At 50.9% G+C, this 20,854-nt stretch overlaps 1 protein-coding gene across 4 annotated transcripts in view; it reads right to left on the bottom strand.

Moving 5' to 3' along the window:
* The window catches only part of FLVCR2 (FLVCR choline and putative heme transporter 2), a 57,708-nt gene that overhangs the window by 6,454 nt on the left and 30,400 nt on the right, over positions 1 to 20,854 (bottom strand). For 3 of the 4 annotated variants that reach the window (XR_013346404.1, XR_013346405.1, XR_013346406.1), the window contains exons 4-11: positions 15,453 to 15,520; positions 13,787 to 13,890; positions 8,184 to 8,294; positions 7,216 to 7,321; positions 6,492 to 6,603; positions 5,967 to 6,022; positions 4,954 to 5,160; positions 3,120 to 3,216 (exon numbers count right to left, since the gene is read on the bottom strand). Coding sequence is in view for 1 of the 4 variants with exons in the window: in XM_077819168.1 (XP_077675294.1) it covers positions 5,967 to 6,022; positions 6,492 to 6,603; positions 7,216 to 7,321; positions 8,184 to 8,294; positions 13,787 to 13,890; positions 15,453 to 15,520 (557 nt within the window). In the remaining 3 variants the exon portion in view is untranslated. The remainder of the gene's footprint in view (positions 1 to 3,119; positions 3,217 to 4,953; positions 5,161 to 5,966; positions 6,023 to 6,491; positions 6,604 to 7,215; positions 7,322 to 8,183; positions 8,295 to 13,786; positions 13,891 to 15,452; positions 15,521 to 20,854) is intronic. The other variant, XM_077819168.1, reaches the window with a different exon arrangement.

Raw genomic sequence — 20,854 nt, 5'->3', positions numbered from 1 at the left:
AATTAATCAATCAATTTCCTTCCATGAAAAGGAGCCATCTGGCCTTTGCTTTCGGTACTCACTGGCACATTTTAAAAATAGGCCCCTCTTTGCCCCACAATTAACATACAACCACTCCATTTCCCATCAGAGTACTCCCAGTGCCTCCCAAAGAGGAAAAACAAAAAGAGCTCTGCTGGGTCAATAATAAGGTCTATCCTAAACGTGGAAGCGTGAGCCCCAAAGGTGAGGGACCCTCACCAAAATCACTCTGCCAGCTTCCCACTCTCTCACAGAGGAGGCCAATCTGCTACCCCTGTGCAAACCCATAGGTCACAGTGGGGTTACACAGGGATCGCAGCATTGGGCCTGCAGCACCTTTCTTTAGGGATGTCATGTGAGAAAGGAAGAGCCCAAATGCAGTTTGCTGAACTGGCAGTTAGAAAAAAACATTTTAGTTGCAAAGTGAGCACATTCGGTACGGGCCTGACAAAGACATGACAACCATGAACCCTCCACCAGGCCACCTGGCAGAGTGGAGCCACAGTTTAACTTATGCATTTCCTGACACGCACATTCGTAAGTATGGTTGTAATGTGAGGCCAATACAGAAGTTCACAATTTAACCATTAGTAATTGTTGCTTGCTCCAATTCTGTAGCCCATTTGAAGTAACCAGGTTCTTAAGCATCATGCCCCCAACCTCCCTCCCCCATGCCATTCCTTCACTCTCTTCTAGTCTAGGCTGCCAAGCTGCAGATACAAGGCTGCAAGCCCTCTACGCCCAAATTCAATTTAAAATCCCAGTCACAGACCCTACTGCAAATTTCCCAAATACATGAGATCAAGGCTTCAAATGAAAATAGCCCTATGAGGGGTTTGTACACCCACCTCCAGCCTCTTTTTTGGAACTGTCCCAGAAGACAGACCCCACCACCAGGCAGGAGAACCACGCTTTGTACTGCTCTGGGCATCAGAGCTTTAGGAACACTGGCGCTTCCCACCTTGCAACAAGATTTTCTTGGACTTGTCCCTGTGCAGCAGAGGTGCAGAGCAATGTGTAAGTGCAGAGTGCCCAGTGCTGCATAGGACAGGGAATATGTGGGGAATCCCTATCCTGCATTGATCCTATTGGGATCCAGGAAGTGGGCGGGCAGAGCCTGCCAACTACTAAAGAACCTCCCCCCAGCCTATGGGGAGTCTCCACCGGTCCAGGATTCCAAGTGAGGACAGGGGACAACTAAAGATAAAACAGGGACAGGAGTGAGGTCAGAGGGCTAAACAAAGAGAACCTGACAGGGACACCGAGCAGAAAACCTCGGACAGCACCCACTGCTCCTTGAAGGTGTCAAGGGAGCCAGCGGACACCGTCCAAAGGAACTCCGCCTGAATGCATGAGCGGACAGAGGATCAGAAATAGGCCCCACCGTCACAGGAGACCCCGTCGGCCAACCTCCTCTCCCTGGTCTTGTAGATGGCCATTTTGGCCAGGGCTAGAAGAAGGTGACAAGGAGGTCCCGTGACTTCGTGGGGCCACGGATAGGGAGTGCATAGATAAGGTGAGATACTGCTGCACAGCTGCAAGGTTACTTCTACCTAGTGTCAGGAATGAGGCCTATGATGGGAGTGCGCAGCTCAGCACTTCATTAGCACGAAGAGGACCGTACTTAACCCAGATCTCCTGAGACGCACCAATGTTTTGCCTCACTCCTTTTCTATCCTATGCTCTTGCAGGAAAGGGACGAGGCATGCAGGGGACTTGAGTCTCACAAACACTCAGGCTGAAATAGGGTGACCAGATAGCAAGGGTGAAAAATCGGGAGAAAGGGGGGGGGGGGTAATAGGCACCTATATAAGACAAAGCCCCAAATATTGGGACTTTCCCTGTAAAATTGGGACATCTGGTCACCTGCAGCTCACGGCTTACACTCACCTGCACCCACCTGCGGTCTCTGCCTACACTTGCACTGGAGCACACCAACCTAATGCTCCCAGCTGCACACCATGCAACAACTCAATGTTGCCAATATATTATATTCTCAGTACTATATTGTATATTCTATACAATATTCTCAGTGGTAGCTGATGACAGAACAAGGAGTAATGGTCTCAAGTTGCAGTGGGGGAGGTTTAGGTTGGATATTAGGAAAAACTTTTTCACTAGGAGGGTGGTGAAACACTGGAATGCGTTATCTAGGGAGGTGGTGGAATCTCCTTCCTTAGATATTTTTAAGGTCAGGCTTGACAAAGCCCTGGCTGGGATGATTTAGTTGGGGATTGGTCCTGCTTTGAGCAGGGGGTTGGATTAGATGACCTCCTGAGATCCCTTCCAACCCTGATAGTCTATGATTCTATACTATCTCAGGCCTGAACATGGTCCTTGCCAGCTCGGCTTGTTTGCTGCACACCACTGAGCAAATACATGCACAAAACACCTTAAAACATCATGAGCAGGACAGATAATGTTTTGGGGAGGGCAGCCAGGCACAGCAGAGGGTTCAAACAGCAAGAGAACAGCAAAGCATTAAACATCCCTAGGCAGCAGCTGAGAAGCCACTTCTAGCAAAGGGCTGGAATTACAGAGCAAAAAGCAGAGAGCTTTACGATTTACAGTTACTCTTCTAACAAAAGGCACCAACTATTATTGCCAAAGTCTTTAATACTTCATTTGATTGGCATCATATCTCTATGTTTTCAGGACCAGCTCTCCGACACAATCCCAGACAGAACCTCCTGCTGAGGAGGCTGGATGGTGACTTTAAATAACTACTCAGCCAAGAGGCTGTACAATATTCCTCTCCCCAGCACATTTACTCACAGTAGAATTTGCTACCTGCTGTGACAAGACAAGAGTTTTGCCTTGGAACACTCTCCCCACCTGTCCCTAAGCTCCAGTTACCCAAGCAGCCTCAGCTTCAGTCCTCATTCTTCTCAGGACCCCACAAGCTCAAGACCCATCTCTTCTCTTCTCCTTCCCACCCTGTCTCCTGGAGAGGCCAAGAGCAGCTTCTGTACCCCGAACACCCCAATCACTCCAGCTGTTGCATTGCCTTGGGGAGCAGCATCAGCTAGTGCCATTGGTTTGGTGCCAGTGCCATTCCTGTGAGCGATTAGATAAGCAGATTAGTGTGATTCTCCTACCTTTGTGTGAGAGCTACTGAGCGGGGATGGGAAGTGATGGGGTTAAGGCTACAAGCTACATTCCATAATCCGTGATGGGACTGCTGTCCTGGAGTCTCTGTAACAACAGCCACAGGTCATGATCCCAGAAAAGGGGACACGAGCAAGGAAGAGAGAGAGAAAAGTAATCCATTCCTGGAGAAGGAGGAAACCAATGAAACACCCAGCTGCATGGAGAGTAAGTGGGGTACTTGACAAATACTACAGAATCTTCTGTTGGAAAATATTTAGCTCATAGCTCCCCAGGAGGCAATAGAAGTGAGCAACACTTCAGCCTCCCCTCTTCTGATGGATGCTTCCATTTTAACCCATAGAGTGTGAGTCAGACAGATCAAAATCTGCTCAAGTGGGGACTTAAAGTATTTGCATATTTGACTGGACTCTCATTTAGCCCATTTATTTTACTGAGAGACCAGCTAGCCCAGGCTATACAACCAACAGGAGGTAGTTTATGGACTGGGAGTTAATAAATCTGTACATAAAACTTTACTTCGTTATGACACTGTTGTTTGTTATAGACCCAGCCTCTTATTCCTGACCTGCTTCACTTGCTTGCTTAGGAAATACCTGGGTCATAAAGTTCATGCAAAGAAGCCAGACAGAGGTCAGAGCTGTCGGGGAGTCTCTCGGACGCCTCCAGTAAGAGCAGCTCCTGGATGGTTTTGATATTTACCCTGAATTACTCTGGGTTTGAAGACCCTTCACCACCGGCATATCCCTCCAGTTCTTAATGGGATTAGTTCCTGGGTCTGCCTGACAGTTCCACAGGAGGGGAGGGTGAGTCCTATTAAAATAGCAACTATGCCTCCTTCTCTTTGTTTTAACACCTCCCAGATGAAGGCCCACAATTTTATTTTAGGTGTCAGAATAGCAGCCGTGTGAGTCTGTATTCGCAAAAAGAACAGGAGGACTTGTGGCACCTTAGAGACTAACCAATTTATTTGAGCATAAGTTTTCGTGGGCTACAGCTCACTTCATCGGATTTGAGAGTCTCTAAGGTGCCACAAGTACTAATTTTATTTTAGATTTTCACAAAATGTTCCATTAGTTTATCTGGCCTGAGCACAGGCCCGCAATTCATTTGGAAAGAGACCTTGTGGCTAATAAAGGAAAGGGGCCTTATCAGTAGTCTTCACATCTGCTGCCTAAAGGACTGGATATTTCAGGCTCTTGCCACAGCTTCTTTTTGATCAAGAGGCAACAGCACTAGCACCCTTCACTGCAGCCCAGTTGCATTGTGGGCTTACAGATGAAATTTGGCACAAGATTAATACATCTTTGGCACTAGAGCTGGAAGATCCATCTCCCCAGAGGCCTGGTCTCTGCTAATCCAGCATTTCCTCCTTCAGTAGCCAAAGGGAGCTTCAGAAAGCCATGGCGCAGGAGTGATTCAGACAATTTTGTATCTGTAGCAACCAGCTGTATTCCACAACCAAGCTAAACAGTGCATGTGATTTTCCAGGCTTTCCTGTGTGCATTACTATGCTGGGGAGCTCAACACTTCACAGTCCCTAATCCATGCTGTTTGCCACATTGGGGCTCATCTCCCCAGGAAGCTTATTGGATTCAACGAACAGGGGAGGTTACCTGCTATGGTACAGGTTAAACAAGGGGCCCCCAGGTGAATATACTGGAGGGCCCCACGTGGGATGGATTTGGTGGCTGTTTTTTATCCCTGCTCCGGGATTACATTTGGAGGGCTGCATGGGGGTCAACTCCCCTTATATATTTTGTCCAGTATGTTTTATGCTTGTGCCAAGCTATTTCTATAAAAGATATTTTATTTAAAATACACCTTCCTGGGCTGACGGTCGGAGCAGGGTGGCCACGAGGTATCCTGGAGCCACTGGTCTCTCCAGATCGGCGCCGTTAGAGATTATCTGGTGGAAGGCGGCACTGTCTTCCAAAAAGGTAAAATTCGAGCCAGCAGGGAGCTTATTTTATGCATTTTGCCAGCCTTGGACACTGACTGCTTCAGGAGCGCTGGGTGGACGTCTCGTCTCTGGAAGAGGAGCCCAGAGCCAGTAAGGACAACAACCAACCCCTCTAAGGGGAAAACACTGAGATTATCGAACAGTGGTTAATTCACCAAACGCCTCTTCTCTTACACATGGAGCTGCATTAACTGCACGGAGCATGGGAACACTCTGCCCAGCATTTAGGAGCATAGACAAGAGTTTTGCAGCCACATCTAGTAGGCTAAGCAAAGGGCTGGGAGCCAGGATGGCCATAGTTCTGATTCTAGCTATGCCACGGATCCCTGATGCAGCCTGGGACAAGACACCATCTTTCTGTGACTCACTTTCCTCAACTGCAAAATGGAGCTACAAGCAATTACTCACCTTTTCAGGGGGCTGTGCGGATATTTGCACAATGGTCTAAGCATTGCCATAGAGAGTTCCATGTTAAGTGTTAACTCCCTCTCAGCAGAAGCAGCGGGGGTTGTGCATCTCTCTTCCCCGACCTCCCTCATCTATCCCTAGCCATTAATGTAAAAAACAGGACACATGCCTAGTTCTGCAGCCTCCTTGGGGGCCAATGTTCAGTGACACCCAATGAGAGCAGCTCAGAGTATCCACAAACCCCCTACCTGACAGGGCTGAGATCACAGCCACAGGGCTGCAAATGCCAGCAAGGAACTTCCCCTAGCGAGGTCGACAGCCAATCATGGGGACAACAGAAGAGAGTCATGATTATTATGGTAATGACCCAGAAACAGAGATTCCAACAGGTGGGTAGGGGACAGAGCAGGGGTCACCCTAAGCTAATAGTAGGGACAGAGCCAGAGGTCAAAGGGGATTTACTCACTGTCTGTTCACCATCCAGATTGGCCTGCTGTCTCCGGAGATCGGCCTTAATGAACACTGAGAGGTAGAGGGAAGAGGAGACCCATAAGGACACAACAGAGGACACAAGCAAGTCTCACAGAACTCGGGGTTACACAGGGGCAGCATAGGGTTCAAGGAGACACTGGGGGGCCAGCAGGGGATCCACTGTTCTGAATGAGGAAGATAGGACTTCTACAGCAGCCAGGCAGCAGATGGAGGCCCTGGCCCAGCCATGAGGGAGCCTCATCTGGCTGAGTCCCGAGCCAGGAGCATGGATGGGGACATGGATGGGGACAGCACTGGGGAAGCTCACACCACTGGAACCTTCAGCCAGTGACGCAGACCAGCTGCCACAACAAGGAAGCATCAGCAGGGTGCTGCTGTTCTGGAGCTTGCTCAGCTGGAGCAGCCCTGCAGGCGCTGCAGTGCGGGAGCTGCCTTCACTCCATGTGTCGAGTCCCACGGGTCACAGTCAGGTGAGGAATCTCTGCGGGAGCTGGTTTACCAGTTATGAAAGTCCCCAGGAGTAGGAAGGAGCAAAGAAAGAGGTTTCCCGCCTGCGTCCCAAAGTGATCGATGATCTTCCCTTGGGCAACGGTGAAAATGATCCCGAAAACCTTTAACACAAAAGTAAGGAATGGAATGGAGCTACTGTACTGTCCTTGCCTGGCCACCATCCCTCAGCCTCTCCTCCCCCCACCCTTTGCCCCTGATTCACCAGGGAAAGGCAGCTTACTGAAGAGCTTGCCAGGTCTAATAAGGACTTAGAACCCCAGACTTGCAGCCGTTTGTCCATTCAGCTGAAGCTGGGTTACAAACAAGGGCTGAATTTGGATGACGTGCCTCCTTCTGGCTAGGGGGAGGACAACAGAGCCTGCTGGCTGGAATCCCCTGTCACCCAAGGAGAGGGGGATCCTAAACTGCTGGCAGTGACAGTGCAGAGGGGCAAGGAGCTCCAGCATCCTGAAGAACTTTCTGGGGCAAGGGAGGGGGTGAGAAGCCACTGAAGCTGAAGATTAGATTCCAGTTTTGACAGCAATAAAACAAGAAAGCAAAGGCCTGGGGCTGAAGCATGGCCTCTCTCTGGAGCATCAGATGCTCTCTGTGATAGAGAAGGATAGTGCAGTGGATTGACCAATGGTCCGAACTGTACCCCTGTGGAACAGGAATCCTCTTGGGCCTAGCAGGGCATTCTAGCAGTGCCGGGCGAGGTGCAGGGGAGAACATACCTGTGCCGATACATTAAGGAGGCCTGAAGACGTTCCTTCTGACTCTGGGTATGTTAACTCTGCCGCAAACTCAAAACCCAGCGGTAGGTACCCTGTCATGAAGAACCTGCACAGCGGTACACAGAAAAACAACAGTCAGCAGCTGGTGGAGGGAGAAGAAGGGAAAGGACTATGTGGCTCTGATCCCTATTTCCTCCTAAATCAGTGACTGCACAGGACTGATCCCCTATCATCATGCTGTCCCTCCAGCCACCGGATTCACTGACCACACGGCCATGGTCGGAACTCTAGTCCCAACCCACAAATATTTGTGCCTGCAGCCGCAGTACAGAAGGCCAGGCCTGAAGGGGCAGGGAGAAGAGAGGCAATCGGGGGGCAGGGAGCCACCTATTGCTGCCAGGAAGTGGGGTCAGCCAGTGGCATCGGAGTCAGAATGTTAATGCTAGCTTGGAAAGTAAAAGCCTGGAAGTGACTTAGATGGGATGCCGCCCAGCCGAAGACTATTTTAGAAACCTAGCTATGACCATGGTTCTCATTCCTTCTCTCCAAGGTCTGGAAGGCCACAGTCCCACCTGCTTCCTGAGAAACATTTCACCATGCTCAGAGGTATCCAGCCTGGCAGAGTGTTCAGAGCCAGCTGGGACAGGGAGAAGTAGTAGGGGCTGCTGCGCACGTCCTTCAGCTCTCCCAGTCAGAGGATCCAGGAGAGACTTGGGGAGAATACAACACCTTATCCTTCTTCCATATAGAGCCTGCCCCACCCTGGCCTCTGCAGCTTCTGGACTGTGACACCTCTGCCTTCCCTTCTATGCCACTGCAGGGGCCAGAGGGAAGGGGTGTTTCCAGATTAATGTGGGAGGCAGCAAAAAGCCTGGGCTAAATTAGGCAGTCTCTATTCCTTCCTAGGGTCAGCTCCCACACGGGAGGGAGAATAAATTCTCGGGAAAGCAGACTGCATGTGAACTTACCCCAGCATGCCTGCGGTCACAAAGACCACCCAGAGGTGGCCTAGGCTCAGGGTGAAGGTATAGGCCACCAAGCCCCCCAGAGACATGATGTAAACCGCCAGCGTCGTCTGCCTGCAAGACAAGCACAGTCAGGAACAGGCCTTTTTAGCTTTCATTCAATACTCTTCTCTAGCCCTTCCCATCCAAGGATCTTAATGCACTTTACACATGCTAGCAAGGGAAGCTTCACAACCCTCCACCTCCCTGGGAGGAAAAGGAGGAAAAACATCTCTCTCGCACCAACAGGGAAAACTGAGGCAACAGAGAGGAAAGGGACTCAGCCCAAGGTCACTCAGTAGGTCAGTGGCAGAACCAAGAATGGAACCCAGGAGTCCTGACTCCCCTGTATCCCAATGGTGCAAGACCAAATGGAAGATTCCCTTGTTTGGGAAGAACATCTCTTCTGTAGAGAAAGAAATTGAGGCAACCTGGAAGACGAGGGATAAGCCTAGGCTCTACCAGAGAATTCCCCATTGCCAAGGGACAGGCTATTAACTAATGTTTTCCAGCAAGAGCTTTAGAAACTGATTCCAGCCTATACACAGAGACCACTTCCCCCACCTAGCAACTGTTTAGCAGCCCAGAGCAGCATAGTACAATAGTTAGGACAGGAAGTGAAGGTGAATTCTGTATCGAACTGAAACTCTGTATCCAAACTAAAACTGATGGAAGTAAAACAACTATCAGTGTTAATAAAAAACTTGGATTTACAAAACAAACATTTAAAAAACTCTATTTTTAATTTAAATCAGATTTTTTATTCACATGTTGCTAGTTCTTTACCTTCTTCCCGTTTTACAGCTTAAAATTGCTACAGTAGATGCTCTGTACTGGTTTCTCTAGTATCCTCATTGTTAGCAGAATTTCACATTTTGCATAGAGATTTTTTCTAATAAAAAGCTTCACATTTAAAATGCTAATCTTTGCTGAAAAAACAAGCCAGGGCCTCACCAAAACCCTTACTGTAAGAACACCTCATGCTCAAACACAAAACTGATAAGCAAATCGCCTTTACTATATTTGCAACCAACACCCCATCCTGATATACTGAACTGCCACAAGTCAAGAAAGGTGAAATTCTTTGACTAGGCTATACACCGTCGTGGTTCGCACACTTTGAAGTCAGTGGGACTTATGCTCCTGCGTCACTTAAGTGCCTAAATACAGGCTCTGGAACTTTAGGCTCCTAGTTTTGAACGTTTTGGCTGGTATGTATAAAAAAGTTCACAATACCTTGGTTTAATATGCAGAAAACAATGAAAAGTTATTTAGTCTAACACCGAAGCAATTTAGTTTTGACGAGACAAAGATTTTATGTCCCTATGTAAGAGATTTTTTTTATGTCCCTATGTAAGAGATTTTTTTTAATTGAAATTATAATTTTAGCTCCTGGTGCTACAAACACTTATGTGCATGTTTAACTGTAAGCACTAACCATTATTAAAATCAATGGGACTATTCACGTGAGTCAAGTTACGCACCTGCTTAAGTATCTGCAGGATCAGGGCCTTCATTTTCAGTATTTGGGATTTTGCTATACTAGTTTTATAAAATTCAAGTAATACCCCTGTCAGTAGGAGCATTTAAAAACAAAACAGCATTTATAATTCAGTTAATCCTAACTTTAGATTAAAAATTAAAAGTGTGGGGGAATGGGGCTCGGCAGGTGGAGTCTGGGTGTGGGGGGGGATTAGTGGGGGGGGGGGGGTCTGGGTGCAGGGACAGTGGGGCTTGGTGAGATGGGAGTCCAGGTGCAGCTGGTTGGGGCTCAGTGGAGTGGGGACCCAGGTGCAGAGGCCTCATCAGGGTGGAGCAGGTGCATGGGGGTGAGGCTCATTGGGGTGGGGGTTTGAATGCAGGGGGCTGAGTGAGGGGGTGGTCTGGGTGCAGGGGTGGAGGTCCGGATGCAGGGATGAGGGGGCAGGGGCTTGGCAGGGTCCGGATGCAGGCGGGATGAGGCTCAGCAGGTAGGGCTGGGTGCAGGGGGGGTCTGGGAATGGGGGAGTCTGGATGCATTGGGGTTGGACAGACAGGGATGCAGCTCCCAATATAGTGACCCCTCCCGCCGCAGCTGAAGAGCGATAGGGTCAGGAAGTGAGAAGGGGGTGGTGCGGAGCCCGGGAAGGTTTCTGGGGGTGGGTCTGACCCTGCCCTTGTCAATCTGTGCAGGGGGGGAAGTGCACTCTTCTCCACCCCCCGCCACACTGGGATTAGTAGCTGAGCCTGCTACAGGGTAGGAGCCACCAGGTGGGGCTGAGGAGGGCTGGGTGCAGGGGGTAAGGCTCAGCGGGGAGGAGTGTCGGGTTCTGGCTGGGCATGGGGGGAGTCTGACCCAGCACTGGCCCAGGGCATTTGAATGCCCCCCAACCTCTGCAGCGATCTACCTCTCTCCCTGCTGCTCCAGGCACCTGAAACACACGATCCCACTGTTGGGGAGGGGCACATGACCACTCTTGCAGCTTCCCTCTGCTTCCCTGTTAGAAAGTCATTTTTCTGCAGGGTAGCAAAGAAATCTGTGAATTTTGCGCACACACAGGGGGGCAGAATTCCCCAAGGAGTAAACCAGTGGCCTCCCACTATCTAAGTCTCCCCAACCAGAAACTTGAGGGTGCAGGGAGGTTTCTGGTTTCCACCACAGACTGTATCTGACTGGAGATGAAATTACACACAACACAGTGAACATATACCCCACTGACCCACCCTTGGAACCAAGCTAGAGGCCAAAATGTGTTATTTTGAGAGCTGGCCTGGTCTCTCTGCACTCAGAGAAGCTGCCAAAGCTTTTAATTGCTGACAGACCACATTCAGTGAGAGCACAACATGAGCTTTCCAGAATGAAATATGCACCCCAGATTTAAAAAAAAAACAAAAACAAAAAACAAAAAGACAGCAGCTCTGAAACCCTGGGGCTAACTCACAAACCCTCCTGACAGGCAGGAGGAGAGAATGCGTGGCCATTCCATTCCTGGCTAAGGGAGACAGGGAAGCCAACCTAGTGGCATTAGTCTTTCATGCAAATTCAAGGTAAATAAACTTTGAGTACTGCCCTTCCCTACTTTGATAAGGGGAGGGGGATGTTCACTCTTTTCTCTCAGCTTGGCAAGTGACACAGGATTTGGTAGTTTTGTTTCCTGATTCTCATAGCCCAGCCTTTGGGTCCGTGACACTGTGTCACCCCCAACCCCCCATCACCATAGCATCTGACCTCTTGGAACTGGTAATTTAAACAACAGGCTTTTTCAGAATTTTAAATTTATTCTCAGTGGAAAGGTTCTGTTAATATTTGCTGTTTTACAGAAACCCCTATGAACAGCCTGAACCAGCCCAATTTCCTGGCAGTGCCCTCCTCACACTAGGCTGTTTATCCTACCATCTCCCTAAAGTTAGTCAGCAGGGTTGCACCGAAGACTAATTTAGCCCACCCCATGCTGGCAATCCCAGCACTAACAAAACACGCTCATTCTGCCCATGACAGCCCTCCGAACAAACTGGGGATTATTTTCACACTGCTGAGAGTGGACTCCCAGCTCCTACTGTGCAACCACAAATCCCTTACACTGTGATCTCTGTGCAGCAATATAGCTCCATTTGGGAGAGTCGGGAATGTCACATGCCATAGCTGTGCCAGTCTGGGCCATGTTGCCAGCATGACAGAGTTGTTAGGGGCTGCAAATTACAGAGCAGCAAAAATGCAGTTAGTGACGGCGTGTGTTCCCACCCCATAGGGTTACAGTAGCCACAGCTGCCAAAAGAAATTCACATTAACCCAGCCCAGCTGCACACAGCCACCAGAAACAGAAGTAAGTGACTGGCCAGCCTATCTAGTGATCATTTGCTCCAGCTTTTCTCCCTGCTCCCCAGTACCCCCATGAGTCCTCATCTGCCATCTCAGGGTTGGCCCAAAAGATCAGTTTCTGCTCTAGACTTGGTCCCTGGACCTGCCAGTACTGATGGCTGGAACTACAGCTGGGGATACCCAAACAAGCTGTGGGCCCTAAACATACCCACCCAGGGGTAGAAGGTCCTGGGAAGTTTTCCCTTACTGTGGATAGGCCATGCTACCAGAGCCAGAATAAATGCTGTGGTGGGTCCTGGAAGGGAAAGATCATGGAAGCAGCCTTCTTCTCATCTCCTGCTATTAGAATAAAGCCCTGTCTACTCTGGCCTGCAAGGGAAGCAGGTTACCACCACCTTAACAAAGCCAGTTGGTGCGGGGAAGTTGATCACCCAGATCCCTAGCTAGCATACGGGGGCTCACTGTAATCAGGCCAGTCAAGGCTCATTGCATAAAGACTGAGTGAACTAGGGTAGCAGAGACTCCCACCAAGAAAGATCTGGCCCCTGGGAAAGCCCCCAGTCTAAAGCTGCAGGCAACACAGGGACCTTTAGCTGTACATTTGCAGATGGCAGCACGTTCTGCCAAGTGTCCCCATAAATACCAAACCCTAATCTGACCCCAGTTCCCACCCCCACATGCATCGCTCCATAAGACTCTGCCTTCAATAAGGTGTCTCACACACACACACAAAGTGCCTCTGGGCACAGGACTCAATGGACCTTTCACTAATTAGAACAGAGACTCTCAGATGCTGGTCTGTGAGGCAGAGAACAGGTCTGGTACTGTATGGTTCCTGCCACGCTGGGAACTATCTCAGCCTTGACAAAGCAGCTCTGGGCCACTTCTACCCCTTTCTTCCCAGGGTACTGGGAACCTGACCAGAGCCATGCAGGGGCAGAACACCACACTGCTCTCTCTCAGCTTCCAGACACAAGACAAGACAGCAAGAAAGAAGTCAGACATGGAAGTCTGCCTCACTCTGTTTCCCTGAGAGAAATGCACCCTCAACTTACCCCCTTTCTCCCAAGGAGGAGGGGCTCCCCAGACCCCTGCTCTCCCACCTACCCTTCCCCAAAGAAATCTCCCACACACTGACAATTCATACCCGAACCCTAGCCTTTCGTGCCTATGCAGGTTGCTCTGGCCCTGCCCCAGCTCCCAAAAAGCAGCTCTCCTCCTTTCAGCTCCCTCTGTACAGCCCTTGACAAGACAACTCTGTGTAAGTTCTTATCTGGTGGAAGCGGATGTTTGTCTGTCCACACACAAATAATCTCTACCCTTATGATAGGCCAGACCCAAACCCATTAATCCCTAAACACGAACACCAGAAATAAACCAGAGGCACATAGGAATCCTGGAGAAGTAGCTCCAGTACCTTGTGCATCAAAGAAGGAATGAGTAGCTCCAGAACCAAAAAAGTGTGGCTGGTATCTCCTGGGCTCAGGAAACTCCCCAAATGAGCTAATATGCTGCTCCAAATTCTTGCTTTTACTGCAGGGTGATTGTTCAGTTGTTCTCCCCCACCCCGCTGCCCCAGACCTGAGGAAGAGCTCTGTAACAAGCTTGACAGTTTGTCTCTCTTACCAACAGAAGTCGGTCCAATAAAAGATATTACTTCACCCACCTTGTCAAGCCACTGAAAGGCAGAGCTGCCTCCCCTGGGGTTTGCCTTCCATGTGGCAGAGAGTAGGATGGAGTTGTGGAGAAACGAGTGCAAGGGACTTACTTGTAGGTTTTGGTTTTATCCAACCAGATGCCAGAAAGCAGAGCTCCAGCCATGCCAGACACTACAATGGTGAGTCCAATTCTTCCAGCATTCACCTCCTCCCCCTGTGGGAAGACACACATCAATACAGGAACTAGTTAATGGCCAACAGCAAGCAGGGATGGATGGCTGAAAGGGCCTCAGAGGAGGAGATACTAAAGGCCTTTCAAAGCTTGCTGTCCAGTACTGGTTTTTGGGTCAGCTTGTTCAGGATTTACCAGGAATGTAGGGTAACCCCAGAGAAAAGATGCTCCCAGGTATCCCAGTCCTAGCCTTTCCCAGCAGTAGGTGCTTTAGGGAAAGTTACAGAAGCCCTAGCTATGGAGCACTCCCCTCTCCTCCATGGGAAGGCAAAGTAGTGAAAGGTGCAGGAGCAATGACTGTCAGGAGGCTCCCAGCTGGTAGTGCTGTAGGGCAGCGGTTCTCAAATCAGTGGTCCATGGCCTTCTGGGGGTCCACGAGCCGATTTCAGGGGGTTTGCGAGCCTGAGCCCTGGTGCCCCACAAGGCAAAGCCCATAACCCATGGGTGCAATTTGGGGGGGGGCATGAGGGGCTTTGCCCCGCCAAACTGCAGTACCATAACCAGACTGGGGCAGCCCTGGGAGTGGCTCCACACTCCCACCTTCTCCTCTCCCCCCTGCTCCTGGCCAGGTCGGAGGCGGGAAGCTGGAGACGGGCAGTGTAGGGCAGCTGCTGCTGCTCTGGCTGGTGCCATGAAACAGTTGGCCCTGGCACTCCCCCATCTCCTGCTGCTGATAGTGCCCGGGGCTGCGGCTGCTCCTCAGCTCCCAGCACCCTTTGATTACTCCTGCAGCTGGTAAGAGCGGCCCTGTCGGGGGGACCCAGCTCCAGGACCAGCACAGCCTTCAGGGAGCAGCAACCACACAGCCCCTAGCTGCCCCTCTGCCTGCACCTTCAGCTACACCCCTCTCTGCACACAGCTCCTAGCTATCCCCAACCCGCACCCTGAGCGGTTTCAAACTTTTTGAGCTGAAACCCCACCCCCTTTGAGTTATAATTTTTGGGTGCACCCCCCTGCAATCCTGGGTGGCCTGCTGAGGTGAGTCAGGGGGTAGAGTTGGTGCTCCCTCCCCAGACCCCACTGTGCGGAGCTGGCCCAAGCTCCTCCAGGTTCCGCCCTCCCCAAAACAGAAGTCAAACTATGCCTATGCCTGAGGCCTGCCCGGGGGCCAGAGTCCGAGCCCTGGTGCCCCTCAGGGAAGAACTCCGAACTCCTCCCGCTTGGCCCAGTGGCTGAAGCCCAGACACCCCCCCACCCCTCATGCCCTGAAATTTCTGTAGCATATTGGAGGGGGTGCTCAGAAAGAAAAAGATTGAGAACTGCTGCTGTAGGGAATAGGGCACAAGCAGTGATTGGGTGAGTTAACAGAAGAAAGCCCAACTGATTATGGTATAGGGGCATAGCCCTTGGTGGAGCTCACCAGCCCAATTCTCTTCCAGCAGAAGATGGTGCAAGGAACAGGGATAGGAGCGCTGGTTGATGCAGAGGAAATGCACCGTAGCTCCAGTACCAGTCTCTCTCAGCAGGAGGTGCTGTTGCACTGTGCCCTATACAAACTTTCTTTTGACAGCAATGCTGTAGGAGAGCATGTCACAGCTACTTACTGGATAGTTCTGGATCACCATGCGGTTCAGCAGAGTGGACAGGGCATAGAAGCAACCAGTGTTCAAACCTGAGAGGTGGATAAAAACACAGCATATTCACAGCCTGCCATTCTCCTGCTGGGTGAAGAAAGGTTGGGGACCTAGAGAGGGCTCCACTGAGTGTGGATGTTCTAATCCAGAGATGCAGAAGAGACCCAGGCATCAGGTACTGAGAGTGTGAGCACAGTGTTTTACAACGGGGCTGGGGAGCCTGCAGAACAACTGGCTGCCTTCGCCATGTCAGCTAGCAGAGGGGCTACATTTGGAGGGAAGGTGAGGGGCTGCTGGGCCAGCCAAGGCGAGTTATATCTCAGCTCAGTGAGCGGGCCAAACCCTGCAGTCTCAGAGTTGCTTTTTATCTGAGAGGAGGGAGGTCGCACACTTTTTAGAGCTGATAGGGGGTTCAGTGGATCCAGGCCCCAGCACCTCCTCCCTCTAGTACAATCACTCTTCTCTAACCACTGGGTGGCACAGCTCACAAATGAGCTCTCCTGACCTCCATGTCCTGCCCTAGCATGACAGCCGCAGAATGACTGGCCTGGGCTATGTTGGGGTCAGTAAGCTGCTCACAGCCAGACTCATTCTTGACTGAACTCATTTACCACCTACTCCAACCAGCCAAGAGAGAATTCCAACCTCGCACCCAGATTAGTGCTGGGCTGGCAGAGCCTCCCTTGAGGAGCTCAGATCCAATTAACATTGCAGTGCCAAGGCCAGTGACCTAGTGTGAGCTGGAAGAGATGTCCCAGCTGGAGGCTTCCTCACAAAGCGGAACTCGCTCACTCCCCACAGCAATAGCCAGAAGAAGTAGGCTCTTCCAGCCAAGAAGTCCTAGTAACTGAGTAGGAGCTAAGCAGTTTGCTGAGCAGTAACAGCACCTTCCCAAGCCACTATGGGCTCGTGTACTTGAGAAAATATGATCAGTCACACATAAAGATCACTGATGTCTTAAAGAGATGGTAATGCCAGTATAACCCTACCCCTGTGTGGACACTTTATTCCACTATAAGAGTCGCTTTGCTTTAGTTTAAACCCCTTCCCAAGGGATACAAGCTACACCAAAAAAGCCACCCTTACACCAGAATAAAAGTGTCCACACAGGGGGTCATACCAGTATTACTCTACTGATTTAATTTCTCACCATAAATTAAGCTGAAAAAGCTTTCCCATGTGGGCAAAACCCATAATGGTCAATTCAATCCTCTTCTCAGAAAGTCATGCACATTTGCAACTGGTTTCTCTTTAAGGCTTCAGTGATCACTGTGACAGTGGGTGGGGATCATAGGTTCCACCAGTCACAGACCACACATCCCTGTGCTCGGGATAAACAAGGTTTAAACTCCCTGTGTCGAGACATCTGCAATCCTTAAAACCCAGTCAAGTGCAAAATTCCCACACCCCCATCCTCTCTCTCTCTCTCAAAGCCTGAGTGAACAGCAGGAAGCACCCCAGGGTACAGAAGAAAGGAGAAGTATAGTAGCCTGAGCACAGGATGGGGAGACAGGAACTCCTGAGCTCTAATCCCAGCTCTGACACTGACTCCTCCTCTGCAACCTGCAGCAAGTTACTTCCCCTCCCCATGCTTCAGTTTCCCCCAACAGTAGAGTGGCGACACCCTCACCCACACACACCAGCGTTTATGAAGCGCTTTGACCTCAAAAAGCCTTGAGTGGTGCAGCAGCAGCAGCAGCTGGAGGGAAGTTCACATCTCCCCCATGTCCAGCCTCTGCCAACACATTGAACTAGGTCATGGTGCTGAGTGTGGTACAGGGATCTAACTAGAGTAGAATATATCCAGCAGACAGACACACATAGCCGCAAGGGAGACTGAGCCAGATTGAACGGCATGAACTCCTGAGAGGCGCAGCAGCAAAGGAGGGGATCAGTATGTTATCAGTTTCTGACATGCTCTCTGGACAGGAAACACCCATCCCATTCACTCCAAAAGACACCTAGTGCAAGAGTGAGTTCCAGGTGGGTCAGTAACCTCCAGAGAGATAAGATAGGAGGGACACCAGGGAAAACTCTGCAATGGGAGCCGGCAGCAGGAACATACCCCAGAGTGCTGAACCTTGCTCTTCACAAGATTTGGCCCTGGAAGGAATGCACAGAGGAATCTGACGAGGCTGTTGGCCCACTTCACCCCCCACTCTGGAACACAGAGTTTACTAAGGGACACTTCACTGGCTGTAGCTTCAGGGATAGGAAGAAGGAGCATGAAAGGTCAGCACATGTCTTCTACCTACCGTTGTTTCAGCTCAAAGCTGCATGTCAAACAATGCATGTTAACCTATGAAATATCTACTGTAACGGGGCAAGGCCAGATGGCTATAGAAAAGTAGTGGGAGATAGATATATTAGCTCCAGGCTAAACAAATCCCTGGTACCAGGATAAGTGAAATGGCAGCTGCTCCAGGTCAATTAAGACACCTGGAGCCAATTAAGAACTTTCCAGAAGGCAGGGAGAAGGCTAGGTTGATTGGGACACCAGAAGCCAATCAGGGGCTGGCTGAAACTAGTTAAAAGCCTCCCAGTTAGTCAGGTGGGTGTGCATGTCAGGAGCAAGGAAATAAGTAAGTAAGTTATGCTGTTGGAGAGGCTGAGTAGTACACACCATATCAGGCACAAGGAAGGAGGCCCTGAGGTAAGGGTGAAGTGGAGCTTGAGGAAGTGAGGGCTGCTGTCGTGGAAGTAGCCCAGGGAATTGTACGTCATGTTTCTAAAAGGTCAGCTACCATAGCTGATGCTATTAGGGTCCCTGGGCTGGAGCCCAGAGTAGAGGGTGGGCCTAGGCTCCCTTCCCCCCCCCCCCATCCCCCCTGCAACTTTGCCCCCTGATTAATCACTGAGACTGGGAGACAACAGAGACTATGCAAGGAAGGATAACTTCTCCTCACTTCCTTTGCTGGCTTATGATGAAAATGTCTCAGCAGACTCTGACCCTTGGCCCTAGAGAAAGAAGGGTTACATGCAGGGTCACAGTGAGCCTCTGAGGCTAGTGAAATCTGCCAGGAAACGCAGGACCCACGGAGGCAAGGACAGAGCTTTGTCACACTACACACATGAGTGATGCATTTATACCAACCTAACCCCGGGGTAGACAGCACTATCTTAAGAGGAGGGCTTCACCCATCAACATAGCTACCGCCTCCCAGGGAGGTGGAGTACTCTCTGATCAGCGTAGGTAGCGTCTTCGTTAAGCGCTACAGTGGCGCAGCTGCACCCATGCACTGCTGCAGTGCTGTAAGTGCAGACAAGCCCTCAGACACGCACAAAGCACTTCATTGCTTTGGGCCCTCTAAGTCTCAGTCGCTTTATCTTTATTGTTAGGGAACTGAAAGTCAAGGGTGAGTCGGGCAGAACCAAGTGAGCAGAGGAGAAAGAGACTTTGAAGTGTCAAAGTCACTAAACAGCCTTTTCAAATCCCCCAGTGACTCTAGAGCAGGGGTGGGCAAACTACAGCCTGCAAACATTTTAATCTGGCCCTCGAGCTCCTGCTAGGGAGCAGGATCCAAGGTTTGCTCCACTCCAGTCAGGGAGCGGGGGTCGGGCTTGCCTGTTCTGTGTGTACCGTGGCTCTGCGCAGCTCCTGGAAGCAGTAGTATGCCCTGCTCTGGCTCCTACACGGAGGGGCAGTCAAGGGGCTCCGCATGCTGCCCCCACCCCAAGCGTTGCCCCCATGGCTCCCATTGGCCAAGAACTACAGCCAATAGGAGCTGCAGGGGTGGCACCTGCAGACAGGGCAGCGTACAGAGCTGCCTAGCCGTGCCAGAGTGAGGGACATGCCGCTACTTCTGGGAGCTGCTTGAGGTAAGCGCCACCCAGAGCTTGCATCCCTGACTCCCTCCCAAGCCCCTGCCCCAGCCCTGATCCCCCTCCTGCCCTCTGAACCCCTTGGTCCCAGCCAGGAGCACCCTCCTGCACCCCAAACCCTCATCCTCAGCCCCCACCCCAGAACCTGCACCCCTAACCCCCGCCCCACACACACACACACCCTCCAACACCCTGCCCCAGCCCAGAGGCCCTTCCCGCACACTGAACTCCTCATTTCTGGACCCACCACAGAGCCTGCACCCCCAGCCAGAGCCCTCATCCCCTCCTGCACCCCAACCCCCAATTTTGTGAGCGTTCATGGCCTCCCATACAGTTTCCATACCCAGATATGGCCCTCAGGCCAAAAAGTTTGCCAACCCCTGCTCTAAAAGGAGAAATTATCCAAGGAAGAACAGATTCTAAAGAAACTCTTCACACTGAGAGGCCCTTCTCATCACCAGTACTGGGTCGCTCTAACTAGTAACTGATCCCTTCCCCTTCTTCACGCTTACACCCACACAGTTTGATGGGCACATCAAGGACAGACTTTCAGCCAACGTCTGTATCTGATTTTCTCAGAGGGCATCAGACACAGAACAATCCTGGGACTGTCTCCAGCTCCTCGATACGAAGCTCGGGGGCAGCCGGATGGGAGAGGGGAAGAGAAGTTGCAGTACAGGACTAAGTGATCTGGGAAATGGCAGGAGTAACCTGGGACATCCGAGGGTCACTTCTAGAAAGCTCTACTGCACTCCCCAGGGAGAAAGGACTAAATGACCTAGTAGGCCTTTTGCAGCTCCAAAGCGAACATCACACTGTCCCCAGCCCTTGTTAATAACTCAGATGTTCCATTAGCTACTTGTGTTGGCAGAAAAACCTGTGAGGGGGCTGGAGATCCCTGACTGTGCTCCACACCGCAACCAGAAGCTTTCCCTATGTACTGTGTATACCATTATTCCCTTCTCCTGAGGGGCTTTTCCAACAAGGAGCTTTCTGTTGCCAGGCACTGAGAACAGAGCCAGCCTATGCCAGAAACCATGTCACACCTAGAACCAAGTGTGACACATTCACACACACAACAACTTCCTAGAGTTCCCTGCAGCTGGCTAGAATACATCCTACTGGGGTACAGAGGCTGCTGTTCACCGCTTGGGTGGGTCACTAGAGGCACTGAGCACAGCCAATAGACCATAGCAAAGTCATCCTCCCCTTCTTACTAGGGGAACTGCTTCATCAGATGACAAAATTATAGTGTCAAAAGCAGAACCTGCACCTCAGGCCCCCACCATACCCATGCAAACAAATCAAGGGGCCCATTTCTGAGAGTGCTGCAGAGGGAGAAGTGAGCAGCAGACTTAGCAGGATAAACACAAGTAGAGGGGACCTTAACAAACTCCCTCCCTCTGGCTTCTTGGGGGTGGGGGTTTCCTGAAGACCACAAGCTATGTCCATACTCACTCTAGTCCCTCCACAACCCCTTCCCCCCTGCTGATTCCATGGGGTCTCTTGGAGGCCACGCACTTGCCAAGCGTTTAGCAGCTCTTCACCCA

Source organism: Eretmochelys imbricata, chromosome 6 (assembly GCF_965152235.1).
Source record: "Eretmochelys imbricata isolate rEreImb1 chromosome 6, rEreImb1.hap1, whole genome shotgun sequence".
NCBI lineage: Eukaryota > Metazoa > Chordata > Testudines > Cheloniidae > Eretmochelys > Eretmochelys imbricata.
The sequence above is the reverse complement of the archived record's forward strand: the minus strand, read 5'-3'. Positions and strand labels throughout refer to the sequence as shown.